This window comes from Halichoerus grypus, chromosome 13 (assembly GCF_964656455.1).
Source record: "Halichoerus grypus chromosome 13, mHalGry1.hap1.1, whole genome shotgun sequence".
Lineage (NCBI taxonomy): Eukaryota > Metazoa > Chordata > Mammalia > Carnivora > Phocidae > Halichoerus > Halichoerus grypus.
The window spans coordinates 112691-130793 of NC_135724.1; the positions used below are offsets into that span (position 1 = coordinate 112691).

At 45.3% G+C, this 18103-nt stretch overlaps 1 protein-coding gene across 1 annotated transcript in view; it reads left to right on the forward strand.

Moving 5' to 3' along the window:
• The window catches only part of PARD6G (par-6 family cell polarity regulator gamma), an 86217-nt gene extending 68546 nt beyond the window's left edge, over positions 1 to 17671 (forward strand). Inside the window, exon 3 of the mRNA XM_036067829.2 lies at positions 15051 to 17671. Coding sequence (XP_035923722.2) covers positions 15051 to 15847 — 797 coding nt within the window. The 3' untranslated portion in view covers positions 15848 to 17671. The remainder of the gene's footprint in view (positions 1 to 15050) is intronic.
• The last annotated feature ends 432 nt before the right edge of the window (positions 17672 to 18103 follow it).

Consider the following 18103-nt stretch of genomic DNA (forward strand, 5'->3'; position numbering starts at 1 on the left):
TCCCCTCTCTACCCTGCTGGTCTAGGGATGCCTCCTCTGCAGCTGCTCCGGAAAAGGAACAGCCCTACCCCACCTGCGTGCTCCTGGTGAGCTCCCAGGGGTCAGCAGAAGTGGGGGACAGCCACGGTGTGCTGCTGCCTTTCCACCTGTTCCAACAGAGGGGTGAGCTGGTGGGGCTGCTGACCCAGCCGTGGTTTTTGTCACAGTCTTCCTGTAACAGCAGCAGCAAAGAGAAATAATCTGCTCATCTGCCAGTTAAAATGAGAACGTCTCTAATTCTTTCATCAGCATTCTTAGGCAGCTATATGGCTCTTCGCCACCTAGATGCAGAGAGTGAACTTCCCTGAGGCCCGCGTTAGCCCAGCGGCTGCCGCTTGCATCCTGGTCACGGCAGCAGCACGTGCCTGTGATTGTGCTCGGCTTTCCTGGCCGAGGCCGGTGGGCTCACTTGCTTGGCGTGCCTTCCAGGAGTCGGTCCCTGGTAGAAGGAGCAAGGCCTGTCAGCCTGCCCTCATTTGCACCTGTCCCTAAAAAGCTGTGACATCATACATTTTCGAACTAAAGATGAATCTGAGAAGCATTTTCTCACAAAGGAGTCCCCATGTGTGATGTATGTGTTTGACGTGGGTTAAAACAGCTCCTGACTCTGAGCTGGCCTCCTCACCTACGAGGGGGGCTGGGAAGCGGCAGAAACCTGCCTCTTGCAAGGTATTTGGTGCCATCCTCGCGACAGAGCCTGTTGAACTGGACCTGGGCAGAGGGAGAGAGACAGGCAGGAGGGAAAGCAGGCACCCGCACCCACCTTCATGCTCTGGCTTGCTTGGGGAAAAGCGGGGCCGACAACCTTTCTCCTCCCACTGGAGATCTGCGGAAATAGAGGTAGAGAAAAAACTGTAATTTGACTGAAAATGTGTAACAGGATGGGGGGAAGGGCGTGTCGACATTTGCCTGAATCTGCGGACCTCCCTTAGTTGTCCGCTTTGTAGAAAACATGAGATTTAACATAGTGCTTGATAGAAGCTGTGACAATTCTGCTCTTGTAAAAGGTAATTTAGGAACCAACGTTGGAATTTTAGGAGTGGGATATTCTTTGTAACAAATTTTGTTTTTAAGATAGTTGGGAATTTTTGACTAATGAAGTGCACACGCGATGGTTTTTGGGGAAACTGCACAGAGCTGGACGCTTCCTTCCTGGCGCCTCCTGCCCTGGACACAGAGGGAGTGCGTGCTTTCACGCCTTTGCCGCGGCTCACTGGAAAGCGGACACATGGTTTGTCCTTTCGGTGCTGGGAAAGGTGGTTCAGGAGAAGCTGTGACCGTCGGCCCACCTCCTTAAGAATCCCATGCTCACTCTCTCTCTTCTCCAGAGGCCCTTTGAACACTCACTGACCAATGCCCAGAGGCTCATCAGCTCTCAGTTTTAACAATCGTTGCCTGTGGTGGAGGTATTCCTTACCTCATCAGCTCCCTTGTTCAGAATCAGCCAGTGAACCAAGGGCATCAGCCACCCCGAGGGCCGAATCCCAGACCCTGTGGTCAGACTTGCATGAGGCCCAGGATCATCAGTCCATTTACAAAGCAGGTCCTCAAAAATGCCCTGAACACACTCATCCTGGGCCACATTCTGGTACTCCTCACCTCCAGCCACAAGTCCCAGATCAGCCACACCCTGAGAAAGAAGGCAGGAGCCCCTAAGCCCTCGGAGCCTTGTGATGGCCTCAGATACAGGCAACTGGCAAAACATTTTTCTGGGTGTGTCTACCAGGGTGTTTCTGGAAGACTGAGTCAAGCAAACCACCCTCTCCCGTGTGGATGGGCCTCATCCAATCCCCGATCCGTCGGGGACCTGAATGGAACAGGAAGGTGGAGGAAGGGCCGATTCCCTTTTTGCTGGAATGTCAGTGCCCTACTTCTTGGGCTTTGGGGCTTGGTCCACCATTGGCTCCGCTTGGTCCCCAGCTCACTGATGCAGAGTTCTGGGTGAGCCAGTGCATGATAAACCTCTCTCTGTAGGGATCCATAACCTCCCCCCAACACACACGCATCCTATCAGTCTGTTCCTCTGGAGGGCCCCGGCCAACACACATGTGTTTCAGGGATCTGAGATGCCTCCCTCCTAGAGAGGGGCTCACGCTGGGCTAGGTGTGCAGGTAGCCACTGCCCATCGTGGGGGCCCCTCTCGGGACCCCGTCCCACCCCCTGAGGAGCACTTCTCAGGTCTCTGGACCTGTGCTTGCTGCCCACATATGTGTTTCCCAGTGGACGAGGTGCTCCTGGGAGGGGAACCGTAGCAGAGAACCTACAACAGGAGTGTCTTCTGCTCCTTGCCCCCAGGGGTAGCCATTTGCTTCCTTTGTTTCTACTGACCAGTTTCTACCAAAAAGTAATGAGCCTCCAGTGTGTTGACACTTTGGGTCACCTTTAAATTTGCTAAAACTTTCTCGGAGGTGCTGTTAAATAAATCAGAATAGCTGGACAAACAGGGTTGAGGGTCAGTGTTGGATGTTGGGTCTTGCCAGCATGATAAAGGTCAGAGGTTAGGAGCCCTGGGGCTGTAGGGTCCCTAAAGAAAGGAGGCCACCATGGTGTGGGGAAAGAACCCCCCGTCAGCCCCTCGGGATATGTGATGAGGAGGGTCAGTCTGGCCAGAGCATGGCCAGGGCCCGCTGGCTGTGGGTTTTGAAGCCTCGCGCCCACATTCCCAGCCCTTGTGCACAGCCCTGCCGCCCCCAAGGTCACTGAGGACAGAGACGCATTTTGTAAATCGGCACGCGCTTGGTGGCTGTAAGAAGCAGGAACAGGCTGAAGTGGGCAGGAGTCTTCCCCACTCCTATGATAATCTCTACTGAGGACATTTAACAGAAAATTGAAAACATTGTTTTGTTTTTAAATACTAAACTGGCACGGAGCAGTTGTGTTTTCTTATCCCGCAACTAAGGACATCTCATGATGGAAGGGGCGGGTCCAGCGCCACGCCCGGAACAGGGAGGTTGTAATTAATTGCTTACGGTGGAAACTTGCTGGTCTTTAGATTCAAATGGAGGGGGAGTATGTGTAAGTGTGTGCGTGTAATTGGATAATTAATACCAACGTTCAGTTTAAACATTTATCTGGTAGGGTTAGAATACTTCATCACTGAAAACAGGTTAACAACCTTGTGTTGAAACACTACAATGTACAACATGTTGTTCAAGGAAAAGTGTCAAAACCAAAACTGTGTACAAAAAAGGATGATTAAGGAACTCAGAAACTGCCAACTTCATGCTGATATGCTTTTTGCATGGAATAGTGTTTTGAACAAAAAAATTGTAGTGTATTATTTGGAAGTACAAGCTGGCTTTTGTTAAAGTAACTTTCTGACTTGCGGTCAGGTAAATATAAAAAATAGTTGGCATTTCTGTACGTGAATTGCTAGAAAGAACAGCTCTAAGGAACTGGAAAGTCTCCCATTGACTGAGAACCCTAGGAATGCTAATGATTCACCCGTGCTGAGACAACACAGCCCCCTGGCCTTCCCGCCAGCCTCCTGCCCATCTCCAAACAACCTAATTCCAGAACTTCCCACCAAGATGAGGAGTCGTCCCGGTGCCCCCCAGGCTGTGGAGTGGGTCGGGTCAGCAGCGTCTGCCACGCACAGATGCCCCCGGACTGCTGCCTCGTTGGCAGAATGAAGCGCGGTTTCCCAGACATGGGGCTGGGACTGCCGGACACATGTTATTTGAGGTGGATGCAGTGGATAGCAGAAACACAGTAGTTAATGACCGGTGCCAACCTGACCAGATGGCCTCGGGGAGCCGGGCGGTATTGTGGGGGGGCACTGCTGGCAGGCCTGCCTTCATTTCAGAGGGGAAACACACCAGAAGACTCGGCATTTGTTTACAAGTCCAGATGGCGACAGAGTGGTAGCTTTGTCACTCAGGAAATAAGTGAAAATGATAAATGATAATGTTTTCTGGCAGCTTCCTAGAGGTTAGCAATTCAACACTCTTTTTAAAAAAAAGCATTTATTAAAATGTGAAGTTGGCTGGGATTATACTTTATATTGTTGTCAGGTGGGTAAACAAGGCTCCCTCGCACCCAGTCATGTATTAGGGTCCAAGAAGGCCCAGAACCCAACACTCAGACACAATGTTAGTGAAGAACAATATGGACCCTACAAAAAAATACTCAAATATGAAAGTTTTATAAGCTCTATAGCCCTTTAGACAAGAAGAGAAAATATCATGGGGCGCGGGGGAATGCCCCTTGAAGTTTGACAGGTTTCAACTCCAAGGAAGAGAGAACACGTGTTAGCAGTCTTTTGGACTTGGTGTGGCAGGGAGTTGGGATGGCCTCATGAGCACATAACGCAGATGGGGAGGAGAGGCCCTGGTGGATCTGGAAGATATGCTTTGCAGGCTAAGTACTGGAGAAACAGAGATTATAAGCGAGCCCTTGGCCCTTGGTCCTTCTCCATTGGGTCCCTGGCCCTTCCCCAGGTCCCGGGCCATTGGTGCTTTGCCGTGCCCCCATCTGTGCTCCAAGGGCCCAGGACCTGGGGAAGGGCCAGGGACCCAATGGAGAAGGACCAAGGACCCAGTGGAGAAGGACCAAGGGCCAAGGACCAAGGACCCAAAGGAGAAGGGCCAAGGACTCAATGGAGAAGGTCCATCCTGTCACTTACTAACCAAAAATAAGTAAGAGTGATTCACTCCCTCTACCGAGGACCAAACACATCTTCAGTTACATCGAACTGCTACTTGCAAACACTTTCATTCATGGGTGCTTATTTCTGATTAACCTAGAAAAGGAATGGAGTCTCTGATTTACAGGTGAAAGACAGAACATACCTGGACCGTTTTCAGGAACTCAACTGGGTAAGTGCAGGGCGTCCTGCCCCCATGAAAGCTCCTGGTGCCTGGAGCCCTGCTGGGGTTGACTCCCTCTGCGGGAACGGTGGGAGCACGGAGGCACGAGTGTGGCCGGGTAGGAGTGTCCCTGCACTGGACTCCCCTGAACGTGCTCCTGGAGCCAACGAGGGCACACCTCACTCTTAAGTGGCCCCAGGGCTTCCCATTCCCAGCACAAATGGTTTTGCTCATAATACTAATATACATCTTTCCCTGGTCAGATGTAATAAGTTATAAAAATCCATACTGTGGTAACTGGCTGTCCCCTCCCTGAGCCCACCCAGGGGACACCAGGGGACAAGGCTGGAGTGTAGGGGATGACACATAATGCTGTCCCCCAGGAGAATTTTATGGATTTTGTTCAGGTTTTCTTATTGTGGTAAAATGCCCATAAAATTTACCATGTTCACCATTTTTGAGCGTAGGATTCAGTGGAATGAGACACCCCTCTGGTTGTGCCGCCATCACCACCATGCACCTGCTCTTTTCATCCTGAAAAACTAAAACTCTGTCCCCACGAAACACGAACCCGCCTGCCCAGTGCCACCCCCCTGCTGTGAGTGTGACGGGGACTCCTCAGGACTTCGTCCGCGTGGAACTGGCAGTATTTGTCTTTTTGTGACGGGCTTGTGTCCCTGAGCACAGTGTCCTCCAGTTTCACGCATGATGTCGCAGGCGTCAGAACACCCTTCAAAGGCTGAGCAATAGTCCACGTGTGGATCAACCACATTTGGGGTTGCTTCCACTTTTGCTATTGTGAATAATGATGCTATGAACATTTTCCTAATTATTAGTGCTGTTGAGTGTTTTGTGGCCATTTGTGTATCTTGTTTGGAGAAATATATTTCCAAATCCTTTGCCTTTTGTTGTCGCCATAACCACAACTGTGGTTTTTATTGAGAAATAGTCGACGTACGACGTTGTATGAGTTCGGTTATACAGCTGCGCACGATGTGTGTATACTAGGTGTGCAGCAGTTCTTTGATATTGTATATACTACAAACACTGCTCATTTCTGAACTGGGATCCTGTTACTGAGTTTTAGGAATTTTCTATATTCTGGATCTAGATCCTGATCAAACATGCAGTTTGCAAACATCTGCCATTTTCAGGTTACCTTTTTACTCTGTGGATTGCACTTTTAATGCACCAAATTTTTAAAATTTTCATGAAGTTCAGTTTGTCTTTTTACTCTTGTTGCCTCTGCCTTTGGTGTCACATCCAAGAAATCACTGCCAAATCCAGTGTCCTGGAGCTTTTCTCCTGTGTTTTCTCTTAAGTTTTATAGTTTCAGGTCTTATGTTTAGGTTTAGGTTTTTGATCCATTTTGAGTTAAGTTTTGTGTGTGGCATTAAGTAGGCATCCACCTTCATTTTCTGCCTGTGGATATCCAGTTTTCCTAGCACTGTTTGTAGAAAAGACGCTTCTTTTCCCACTGACCATACCTGTGAGGGCTTACTTATGGGCTCTCCATTCTGTTCCATTGGTGGATCTGCCTTTACCCCAGTGGTATGCTGTGTTGATTAATAGAGATTTGTGGTTAGTTTTAAAATCAGGAAGTGTAAGTCCTCCAGTTTTGTTCTTCATTTTCAGGATTATCTTGGCTGTTTTGGGTTTTCTCAAGGTTCAGTATGAATTTTAGGATGGGTTTTACTGTTTCTACAAAAAAAAGCCATTGGATTTTGATAAGGATTCCACTGAATCTCTAGAGCACTTACGGTAGTCTTGACATTTAACAATATTAAGTCTTCCAGTCCATGATCATGGGATGTGTTTCCATTTATTTATGTTTTAATTTCTTTCAGCAGTGTTTTGTAGTTCTCATTGTACAAGTCTTCACCTCCTTGGTTAAGTTAATTCCTGTCTTTTATTCTTTTTGATGATATTTTAAATGGAATTATTTTTGTAATTTCCTTTTCAGATCATTCATTGCTTATTTATGGAAAACTGCTTTTTGTGTGTTGGCTTTATATCCTGCTACTTTGCAGAACTCATTTATTGGATCTAATAGCTTTTTTATGGAGTCTTTAGCATTTTCTACATGTAAGGTCATATCATCTGCAAACAGAGATGATGATTTTACTTCTTCCTTTCCAATTTGGATGGGTTTTATTTCTTTTTCTTGCCTAATTGCTCTGGCTAGGAATTCCATTACTATGTTGAATAGAAGTGATAAAAGCAGGAGTCTATGTCTTCTTCCTGCTCTTAGAGGAAAAGCTTTTTTTTTCACCATTGAGTATTATGTTTGCTATGAATTTTTCATATGTAGACTTTTTATGTGGAGGTAGTTTCCTTCTATCCCTGTTTTCTTGAGTGTTTTTATAATGAATGCGTGTTGTATTTTGTAAAATGCTTTTTCTGCATCAATTGAGATTGTCATGTGTTTTTCCCTTCATTTTGCTGATGTAGTGTATCATATTGATTTTCATGTTTTGAACCATCCTTGCATTCCAGGGGGGGAATCCCACTTGGTCACGGTGTATAATCCTTTTAATATACTGCTAAATTCTGTTTGCAAGTATTTTGTTGAGTATTTTTGCACCACTGATCATAAGGAATATTGGTCTGTGCGGTTTTTGCCCTTGGGGTATCTTTGTCTGGCTTTGGTATCAGGGTAATGCTGGCCTTAGAATTAATTAAGAAGTGTTCTCTTTTCTTTGAATTTTTGGAAAAGTTTGAGAAGGACTGGTATTAGTTCTTCTTTAAATGTTTGGCAGAATTCACCAGTGAAGCCCTCAGATCCAGGGCTGTTCTTTGTTGAGAGATTATTGATCACTGATTCAATCTCCTTTCTAGTTACAGATCTAGTCATATTTTTTATTTCTTCATGAGTCAGTCTTGGTAGGTTTTGTGTTTCCAGAGATTTGTCAATTTCATTTAGGTTATCCAATTTATTGGCATGCAATTATTCATAGTGCTTTCTTAAAATCCATTTTATTTCTGTAGAAATGATAGTAATGTCCCCACTTTTATTTCTGATTTTAGTAATTTGAGTCTTCTCTTTTTCTTAGTTCATTTAGTTAAAGGTTTGTCAATATTGTTGATCTTTTTGAAGAAACAACTTTTTGTTTCGTTGATTTTTCTCTACTGTTTTTCTATTCTGTACTTCTTATATCTCTGCCCTAATCTTTACTATTCCTTTCCTTCTGGTAGCTTTGAATTTAGTTTGTTCTTATTTTTCTAGTTCCTTAAGTTGTAAAGTTAGGTTGTTGATTTGAAATCTTTCTTGGTTTTAATGCAAGCATGTATAGCTATAAAATTCCTTTTTAGCACTGCTTTTGCTGCATTCCATAAGTTTTGGTATGATATGTTTTTGTTTTCATTCATCTCTAAGTATTTTCTAATTTCCCTGTGATTTCTTCTTTGATCCATTGGTTGTTATAAAGTGGTGTTTAGTTTTCACATTTTGGTGAATGTTCCAGTTCTCTTTATGTTATTGATTTCTACTTCATCATGTTGTGGTCCAAGAATATACTTTGCATGCAAGATATTTATCTTTTAACATCTATTGAGGCTTAATTTGTGGCCAATATTTGGTCCATTTTGGAAAATGTCCCATGTGCACTTGAGTAAATTACATATGCTCTTCTTGCTGGGTGGAGTGTTCTGTATTTATCTATTAAATCTACTTGGCTTATTGTGTTAAGTCCTCTATTTGCCTACCTCTCTTGTCTGGGTTTGTATCCGTTACTATGGAGGAATGTTGAAGTCTCCAGCTGTTACTGTAGAACTATTTCTGCCTTCAGTTCTGTCAGGTTTTGCTTCACATATTTTGATGGTCTGTCACTAGGTGTGTAAATGTTTGTAACTGTTATATCTTGCTCTGTTGAGCCCTTTATTAATATATCATGTCCTTTGTCTTGTGTAACTTTTTCTTTGGAGTCTGTTTCATCTGATATTAGTACAGCCATTCCAGCTCTCCTTTGGTTACTGTTTTCATGGAACCTCTTTTTCCATCGGTTCACTTTCTACCTGTTTATGTCATTGGGTCAAAAGTGAGTCTCTTGTCGACAGCATATTGTTAGTTCATGTGTTTTTATTCATTCTGCCAATCTGTTCTTTGATTTCAGAGCTTAATTCATTACATATAAAGTAACCGCTAATAAGAAGGGCCTTACCTCTGTCCCTGTGCTATTTGTTTTCTATATGCCCTGTAGCTTTTTTGTCCCCCATTGCCTGCATTCCTCTCTTCTTTTCAGTTAAATTTTTTGTAATTAAATGTTTAAATCCTTCTTAATTTCTTTTGTGTCTATTCTGTAGCTGTTTTCTTGGTGGTTACCATGGAAATTATATCTAACTTCCTATGGATATAACATTCTAATATTAATTTATAACAGCAGAACTTCAGTAACAAAGCAGAACAGTTCTATCCCCATCTCTTTTAGTTGTTTGGTGTCACAAAATTACATCTTTGTATATTGTGTGACCAAAAACATAAACTGATAATTCTTGTAAATGCGTTAGTCTTTTACATTATGTAGAAGACAAGATTTGAAGTTACAAACCAAAGTTACAATAATACCAGCTTTTAGACAATGCTTATCCTTTAAATATATTAGTCTCTAAATCATGTAGAAACAAAAAGAGCAGCTACAGACTATTGTTATAATAATACTAGCGTTTGTAGTAGCCCATGTACTTACCTTGATTGGGATATTTCTCACATGGCTTCTAGTTACTGTCTAGTTGTCTTTCATTTCACCCGCAGGACCCCCGTGAGCATTTCTTGCCTGGCAAGTCTAGTGATACAAACTCTCTCAGTTTTTTGGGTTTTTTTTTTAAGATTTTATTTATTGGGCGCCTGGGTGGCTCAGTTAGTTAAGCGTCTGCCTTCGGCTCAGGTCATGGTCCCGGGGTCCTGGGATCAAGTTCCGCATCGGGCTCCCTGCTCTGCAGGAAGCCTGCTTCTCCCTCTCCCACTCCCCCTGCTTGTGTTCCCTCTCTCGCTGTGTCTCTCTCTGTCAAATAAGTAAATAAAATCTTAAAATAAAATAAAATAAATAAAATGCTTAGTAGAATTCACCGGTGCCATCTGGCCCTGGACTTTATTGTTTGTCAGGATTTTGATTACGAATTCAATTTCATTACTAGTAATCAGTCTGTTCAGATTTTCTATTTCTTCCTGATTCGGTCTTAGAAGATTGTATGTTTCTAGGAATTTATCCATTCTTCTAGTTGTCCAATTTGTTAGTATATAATTTTTCATAGCAATCTCTTAAAATCTTTTGGATTTCTGTGATGTCAGTTTTAAATTCTCTCATTTCTGATTTTATTTACTTGAGTCTCTCTTTTTTTCTTGATGAGTCTGGCTAAAGGTTTGTCAATTTTGTTTATCTTATCAAAGAACCAGCTCTTAGTTTCATTGATCTTTTCTATTGTCTTTTTGGTCTCTACTTCATTTATTTTCACTCCCATCTTTATTACTTCCTTCCTTGTACTAATTTTGGGCTTTGTTTTTTTATAGTCTTTTTCAGGTGTAGGTTTAGACTGTTTGAGACTTTTCTTGTTTCTTGAGGTAGGCCCATATCTATAAACTTCCCTCTTAGAACTGCTTTTGCTGCATCCTAAAGAATTTGAACTACTGTTTCCATTTTCATTTGTCTCCAAGAACTTTTTTTATTTCCTCTTTGATTTCTTTGTTGACCCTTTGTTTGTAGCATGTTGCTTAGCCTTTACAGGTTTGTGGTTTGTTCCAGATTTTCTTGCATTTGATTTCTAGTAATACCATTGTGGTCAGAAAAGATGCTTGATATGATTTCAATCTTCTTAAATTTATTGAGACTTGTTTTGTGACCTAATGTGACCTATCCTGGAGAATGAACCATGTGTGGTTGATAAGAATGTGTATGCTGCTGCTTTGGGATGGAATGTTCTGCATATATCTAATAGGTCCATCTGGTCTAATGTGTCATTCACAGCCACTGTTTCCTTATTGATTTACTGTCTGGAAGATCTATCCATTGATACAAGTGGAGTGCTAAAGTCCCCTACTATTATTATATTACTGTCAGTTTCCCCCTGTAAAGTATGTTAACATTTGCTTTATGTATTTAGTTGTTTCAGGTTGCATGCATATTTATGATTGTTATATTCTCTTGTTGGATTGATCCTTTTATCATTATATAATGCCCTTCTTTGTCTTGTTACAGTCTTTGTTTTAAAAGTCTAGTCTGTCCAATATAAGTATGGCTACCCCAGATCGCTTTTTTTGCTTCCATTGGCATGGAATATCTTTTTCCATCCCTTCATTTTTTATCTGTGTGTGTCTTTAGATCTGAAGTGAGTCTCTTATAGGCAGCATATAGATGGATCTTGTTTATTTATCCATTCACCCCATGTCTTTTGATTGGAGCATTTAATTATCAATAGGTTATGTACTTATTGCCATTTTGTTCATTGTTTTCTGGTTTTTGTAGTTCTCGGTTCCTCTCTTCTTCTCTTGCTCTCTTCCCTTGTGATTTGATGACTTTCTTTAGTGTTATGCTTGGATTCCTTTCTATTTTTTTGCATATCTATTTATAGGTTTTTGGTTTGGTTATCATGAGATTCATATAAAACATATATACAACATCTATATTAAGTTGATGGTTGCTTAAGTTCAAATACGCTCGGAAAGCATACTTTACTTCTCTACAATTTATGACATATTTTACTTTTTTGTGTATCCCTTAATTTTTATAGATATAATTGATTTTACTACCTTTGTCTTTTAATATTCACACTAGTTTTGTAAGTGATTGATCTACTACCTTTACTATATGTTTGCTTTTATCTGTGAAATTTTTCCCTTTCATAATTTTTGTATTTCTAGTTATGGCCTTCTCTTTTCTGCTTAAAGAAGTCCCCTTAACATTTCTTATAAGACCAGCTTAGTGGTTATGAACTCTTGAATTTCGTTTGTCTGGGAAACTCTATCTCTCCTTTAGTTCTGAATGATAGCCTTGCTGGATAGAGTATTCTTGTTGTAAGTTTTTTTCCTTTCAGCACTTTGACTATGTCATGTTACTCCTTTCTGGCCTGCAGAGTTTCTGCTGAAATATCAACTGATAGCTTAATAGGGTTCCCTTTGTATGTAGCTAGTAGTTTTTCTCTTACTGCTTTTAAGATTCTCTCTTTAACATTGCCATTTTGATTATTATATGTCTTGGTATGCACCTCCTTGGGTTCATCTTGTTTGGGGCTCTCTGTGTTTCCTGGACCTGGATCCCTTTCCTTCCTCAGATTAGGGAAGTTTTCAGTTGCTATTTCTTCAAATAGGTTTTCTGTCCCTTTCTCCATCTCCTCTCCCTCTAAGACCCCATGCTGTGAATATTAGACACTTAATGTTGTCCCGGAGGTCCTTTAACCAGTCTCATCTTTCAATTCTTTTTTCTTTTTGTTGTTCAGCATGGGTGCTTTCCATGTCTGTCTTCCAGACCACTGATCCATTCTGCATCCTCTAATCTGCTATTCATTTTCTCTGATGTGATTTTCATTATAATTATCTCATTATTGAAGTTCTCAGAGTTCATCCACTCTTCTTTCAAGTCTGGTGAGTATCTTTATGACCATTACTTTGTATTCTTTGTCAGGTAGGTTGTTTATCTCCATTTCTTTAGGTCTTTTTCTGAGGTTTTGCCTGATTCTGTGTTTATTTCTATGTATTAAGTCCACCAGCTATATCTTCTGATCTTGAAAGTAGTAGCCTCACATAAAAGGTGTCCTTTGGGGCCACAGTCCCCTCTGGTCATCAGAACCATGTGCTTCAAGGTTGTCCCCTGTGTGGCCTGCATGCCCCCTCTTGTTATGACTGGGCCATGACTGCTGGAGCATGCTGGTAGGTGGAGCTGACCCCCCTCCTTGGGGCAAGAGTCCCTCTGGAGGGGTGTCAGTCCCAGTTGGGGGCTACCCCCTGGGTGTGGCAGGTGGGGGCTGCTCTGGAGGGGTGCCTGCCAGGGCAGGTGAAGCAGTCCTAGCAGGTTAGATGGAGAGTGCCAGAAGTGGTGCCTGGCCAGCTAGGCGGAAGGAGGGCAAGAACAGAAGTGCCCATCAGCACTTCCATTCCCAGAGGAAGCTCCTACAGATCCCTGCCCCTCCAGCACATGCCCTAAAATTTGTCAATACATCTCAGGCACTTTTCAAACTGCTGCCTCTGGAGCCAAGCGATACAGTACACTAACCCTTTAAGAGCAGAGTCTCAATTTCCTCTAGCCCTTGCTCTCCTGGAACTGGGCCCCACTGGTTTTTAAAGCTCCCAGGGTTAAGCCTTGCTGATTTTCAGAGCTAGACATTACAGGGGCTTACTTCCTGGTGCAGGTCCCTAGTGCCGGGGGTGCCCATGGGACTTGATCACCTCAGTCCTCAGGGAGGACCTCTGCCCCTGTGATATCCCTCCCACTTGTGGGTCGTGTGCCAGGAATGTGTTTCCTGACTCAGTCTTTGCCCCTCCTACCCTTCTTGGTGTGGCTTTTTCTTTCTGTCCTTGACTGTGGAAGACCTGTTCCGCTGGCCTCAGGTTGTTCTCAGGTTGAGTTGCTTTCTATGTGGTGGATGCCTTGGTGTGTCCCTGGGAGGAGGTGAGCTCGGGATCCTCCTCCTCCACCATCTTACCCCACTGTCTCAAGGCATTTGTGTTAAAGACTGTCTAGTAGATCTGACCTCAGGTCTTTTTTAGGGACAGATTCTGTTGAGTTCTCTTTTTCCTTTCAGTGGGCCAGACTCTCCTGTTTCCTTCTGTGCCTTGTGATTTTTTTGGCTGACCACCGGACATTCGAATCTCATGACGTGGTAACTCTGGAAATCAGATTCTCCCCCTTCCCCGGGGTTTGCTGTTTGGTTGTCATCGTTCTTTTGATGGTTGCGGGCTGTCTCTGTGCCGAGGACCAGCCTGAGGTGTAAACTGAATGTCTTCTCAGGTCTTTTCTGAGCCTTTCCTTGGGCACGCGCGATCCCTTCCTAATTTCCCACGTATGCAGCTCTTTTTGTTTTTTTGTTTTTTGTTTTTTTTTTAAAGATTTTATTTATTTATTTGACAGAGAGAGACACAGCGAGAAAGGGAACACAAGCAGGGGGAGTGGGAGAGGGAGAAGCAGGCTTCCCGCAGAGCAGGGAGCCCGATGCGGGGCTCGATCCCAGGACCCTGGGATCATGACCTGAGCCGAAGGCAGACGCTTAACGACTGAGCCACCCAGGCGCCCCTCTTTTTGAATGTCCTACTGTGTGGCTCCCAAAAGGGGAAAAGTGAGAAGCAAAAGGGGGACAAGGGGGCCCTCGCCCTTCCAATGCCCTTGGAGTCACTGGAGCTGGAGTGCCGACAGCAACGGCCGCCAGGCTCTGTGTCTGCACCTGTGTGATCAGAAGCAGCCGGCGGTGGTCAGAGCTTAGACTCCTGCTCTTTGGAGGACGGGGTGCTTCTTGCCCACCTGGCGTCTGCAGGCTGCCCCAGAAACACGTGCACGGCTGCCTGCCGCACGGCTGGGTAGCTGCTCTGTGCTGGGAGCTAGAAGAGACCAAAACTGACTACTTCTCCTGGACAGCTGCAAGCCTTCAGCCGACTCTGCAGTCCCCAGATAGTCCCATCAGACAGATTCTGCCGTGTGGTCGTTGCCCGGTGGGGAGAGATTCCTGGTGCTCCCTGCTCTGCCCTCTTCCCAGGATCCAATCAGGCACTTTTAAACTTTCCATCTGTTGTTAATCCTCTTTATTGCAGTTTCTTATTTCTGCCTCTCCACCTTTCAGTCATTTTGTCGGTGGCCTGTGGGTGGTTCTGGAGAGTTCCAGAGAGCTAACTTTAGGGAGGCAATTGCACTTGAACTATTGGGGCCAGGTCAACGGATGCCAGGATTATTTGTGGACTCAGTGAAACAACTCAGAAAGTTACTCCAGCATATCCTCCTGGAGGTGGAGACTTCCCCAAAAAGTGAGGTGTGATGTAACAAACTGGTAACTCCTAGGCATGTGCGTGAGACTCGTAGGGAATTAGCTGAAAGACGTGATGCGATTGTGGGGCGCATTGCTCAGAGTTTCGCAGGATCCTGGGGCCCACCGGAGGAGCAGATGCCCCGCCAGCAGCAGAGAGGCTTTGCCAGGTACGGGCAGCCTCGGCGCGCACGCGTTGCGGTGCCCGTCGGTGCTTTCCCACACCTGTGGCCCCTGTCCTGACCGTCCCCCCTGCTGTTTCAGAGGAGGCGGAGCACTGCAGCTTCGGGGCCGGCTCGCTGTCCCGCCGGAGGAAGGCACTGGCGCTGCGGGAGGACGGCCCCCGCAGGCGCGCGCACCTGCACATCGGCCTGCCGCACGACTTCCGCCCCGTGTCCTCCATCATCGACGTGGACATCCTGCCCGAGACGCACCGCCGCGTGAGGCTGTACAGGCACGGCTGCCAGAAGCCGCTGGGCTTCTACATCCGTGACGGCACGAGTGTGCGCGTCGCCCCGCAGGGGCTGGAGAAGGTGCCCGGCATCTTCATCTCGCGCATGGTGCCGGGCGGCCTGGCCGAGAGCACAGGGCTGCTGGCCGTGGACGACGAGGTCCTGGAGGTGAACGGCATCGAGGTGGCCGGGAAGACGCTGGACCAGGTCACGGACATGATGATCGCCAACAGCCACAACCTCATCGTCACGGTCAAGCCGGCCAACCAGAGGAACAACGTGGTGCGCGGCAGCCGCGCGTCGGGCAGCTCGGGCCGCTCCTCGGACAGCGCGGCCAGCCGCCACAGCCTGCCCGCCGCCCCCGCGCTGCTGCACCTGCAGCCCGACGACGCCGACAGCGACGACGAGCCCGACGTGGTGCTCGAGGGCGTCCTGGAGCCGCGGCCGGTGCCCAGGCCGCCGCCGCCACCGGGCAGCCAGGCGCGGGTCAACGGCGCGGGCCCGGCGCACCGGCTGCTCAGCTCCCTGCGCGCAGACCCGCGCCAGAGCCTGGCCCTGCCGCTGCCCCCGGGCGCCGTGGAGGAGCACGGCCCGGCCGTCACGCTGTAGGCCCGCGGGGCGCCCCTGCCAGACGCTGGTCAGGCGGAGTCCGAGCCGAAAATCGGGACGGGGACGCAGACTCACCCCTTTTTGTTTGATGCTCGCACACCCCGTGCTTGGCTCGAACTTACGGATAGAAAACACAAATGCTATTTTTATAGAATTTCTCCACAGAACGTAAAGTGCGCACGCCTGCAGCCCGTACCCAGCCGGGCGCACGTCCCGGCACTTTCCTGACCAAGTGCAGAACATGTTTCAGTTTCAAGAATACTTTTATAAATGAAGCTTTAAAAGTACTTTTTTACAGACCGTACGTGGTGTTTTTAGCGTGGCTCCTGCAGACGCAGCCGGTTTCTACTGAGCTCCCCCGCCTTGCTCGCTCCGCTGACGGCAGGACGGCGCCGCACCCACAGGACGCGTGACTGTGGACCATGGACGTCAAATTTCCACATCGCTGGTGGTTGTAGGTCAGACGGCCGGGGGTGCTGGGCCCCCAAACACCGCTGGGGAGAAGGAGCTGGCCGGAATCAGCGAGGCCTCGCGGGCGGGCGGGCGGAGGGCAAGTGCCGGCCCTGCTGGGTTGGAAGGCGATGCTCAGCAATACTTTGGGACCAAAAGCCAATATTTACTGTCTTCTCCTGTGGACTGATTGAATCTGAGGGCAATTTTTGAAATACTATCAGCAGAAAGGATGGATAAGCCTACCACACACCTCCAGCCAGGCCTTTGAAAGCTCATATTCATTTGGATGTATAGTTTCTGTTCTTTGTTTTTAAATAACAAGTCACCGGGAACTTGATTTTTAACACAGATTAAATTCATTGTCACTTCCCTTTGATCTTCCAGCAATATTTATATATTTAGTAATTTTAAAAGTTTATTCATGTTTGATCCAATTTTATATGAAGTCTATTTTGCTTGAATCCAATATCGAGGAGAAAATTACACTTATACTTGGAGAACTAAACTTTGACCAAATAAAGCTTTCATATAAATACAGGTAAAAATATTTTTCTAGGATGCCTTTCCTGGGAGAGCACACAGCTGCTTCTCCTGTGGTCCGGCGCCCCCTGCTGGTCAGTGGCAAAACTGTCCTGATTTATGGCCGCTAACGGAAAACAGTACCTCAACATCTTCATTTTTCCTGAATTCATTAAGTGTAAAAGCCAATTATTTTTCTTTCTTTTGGAAACTATTTATTGGGCAGAAATAGTTTTTATTGAGTAGTTGTGGTCTTCTGCACCTATGTTTGATTTTGTTATTTGTACGCCAGCCTCGCTGTTGGTTTTGTTCCTAAGCACAGGGAAGACCAAAGGTGCTCTCCCTTTGAGGTCTGGGGTGAGAGTCCAAATACACCCAAATTTATGGGCTCCAGTGAACTGTATGAGCATCTTTTCTGGCACACAAGCAGTCAGAAGTGTTGTTTTGTTTTTTTTTTTTACTACAGTAAGTATTATAGAACCAAAACTCTAATGCTAGTTACTATCACAAATGAAATGTTCTTTTACTAAGTTATTGCTGGTTATTGAATATCTTGTTGAGTAACTGGATCTGTTACCAAGAAGGAAAGTTATATTTCTTACCATGTTTAAGTTAAGCAAATGTGAATAATTTTTTAGTCAAAAGAAAAAAAAGCCTCCTCTGAGACTTGTATGCTGTTGTTCATAATTTTAGGAATTCTCAATTTCTTGGAACAGCTGCTTGAGTGTATTTTTGTACCCATATCTTTACTTCTGCCATTTTCTCCTTAAACAAAAAAACTATGTTGTATTACACATTAAAGTTTTCTTGGTTTTATATATCAAAGAATAAAAACTTTTTCTTTGCATTTAATATTTTTTACTTGTGTTCTAAATACTGGAGAGATTAGCAGTGTTAGTGATGAGCAGAAACTTGCCACTCAGAATGGAATGCCTCTAATATTTACCAAGTGCCTGTCATGTGCCATATTTTTCCACTTAATCGTCACACGTGCTCCATGAGGCAAGTAGCATTATCCCCATTTTACAGATGAGAAAATGGGCTCAAACTCAAACAGGTAGTAGGTCATTTCAAATAACTAAATTATAGTTGTATTTGATGGGAGATGGATGTGTCTTAGGTCTAGAAACTTCTTTTGAAGTCCTTTGGAAAGAGGTTTTCTAAATACTTACTATACAGCTCTTCCTAAATATACCCAGGTTTGCAGAATTGTCATTCATGCTTTCTCACTCTGACATTACTAAACATAGAGTGCATAGCATCATGGTCTACTCACTCAGTCGT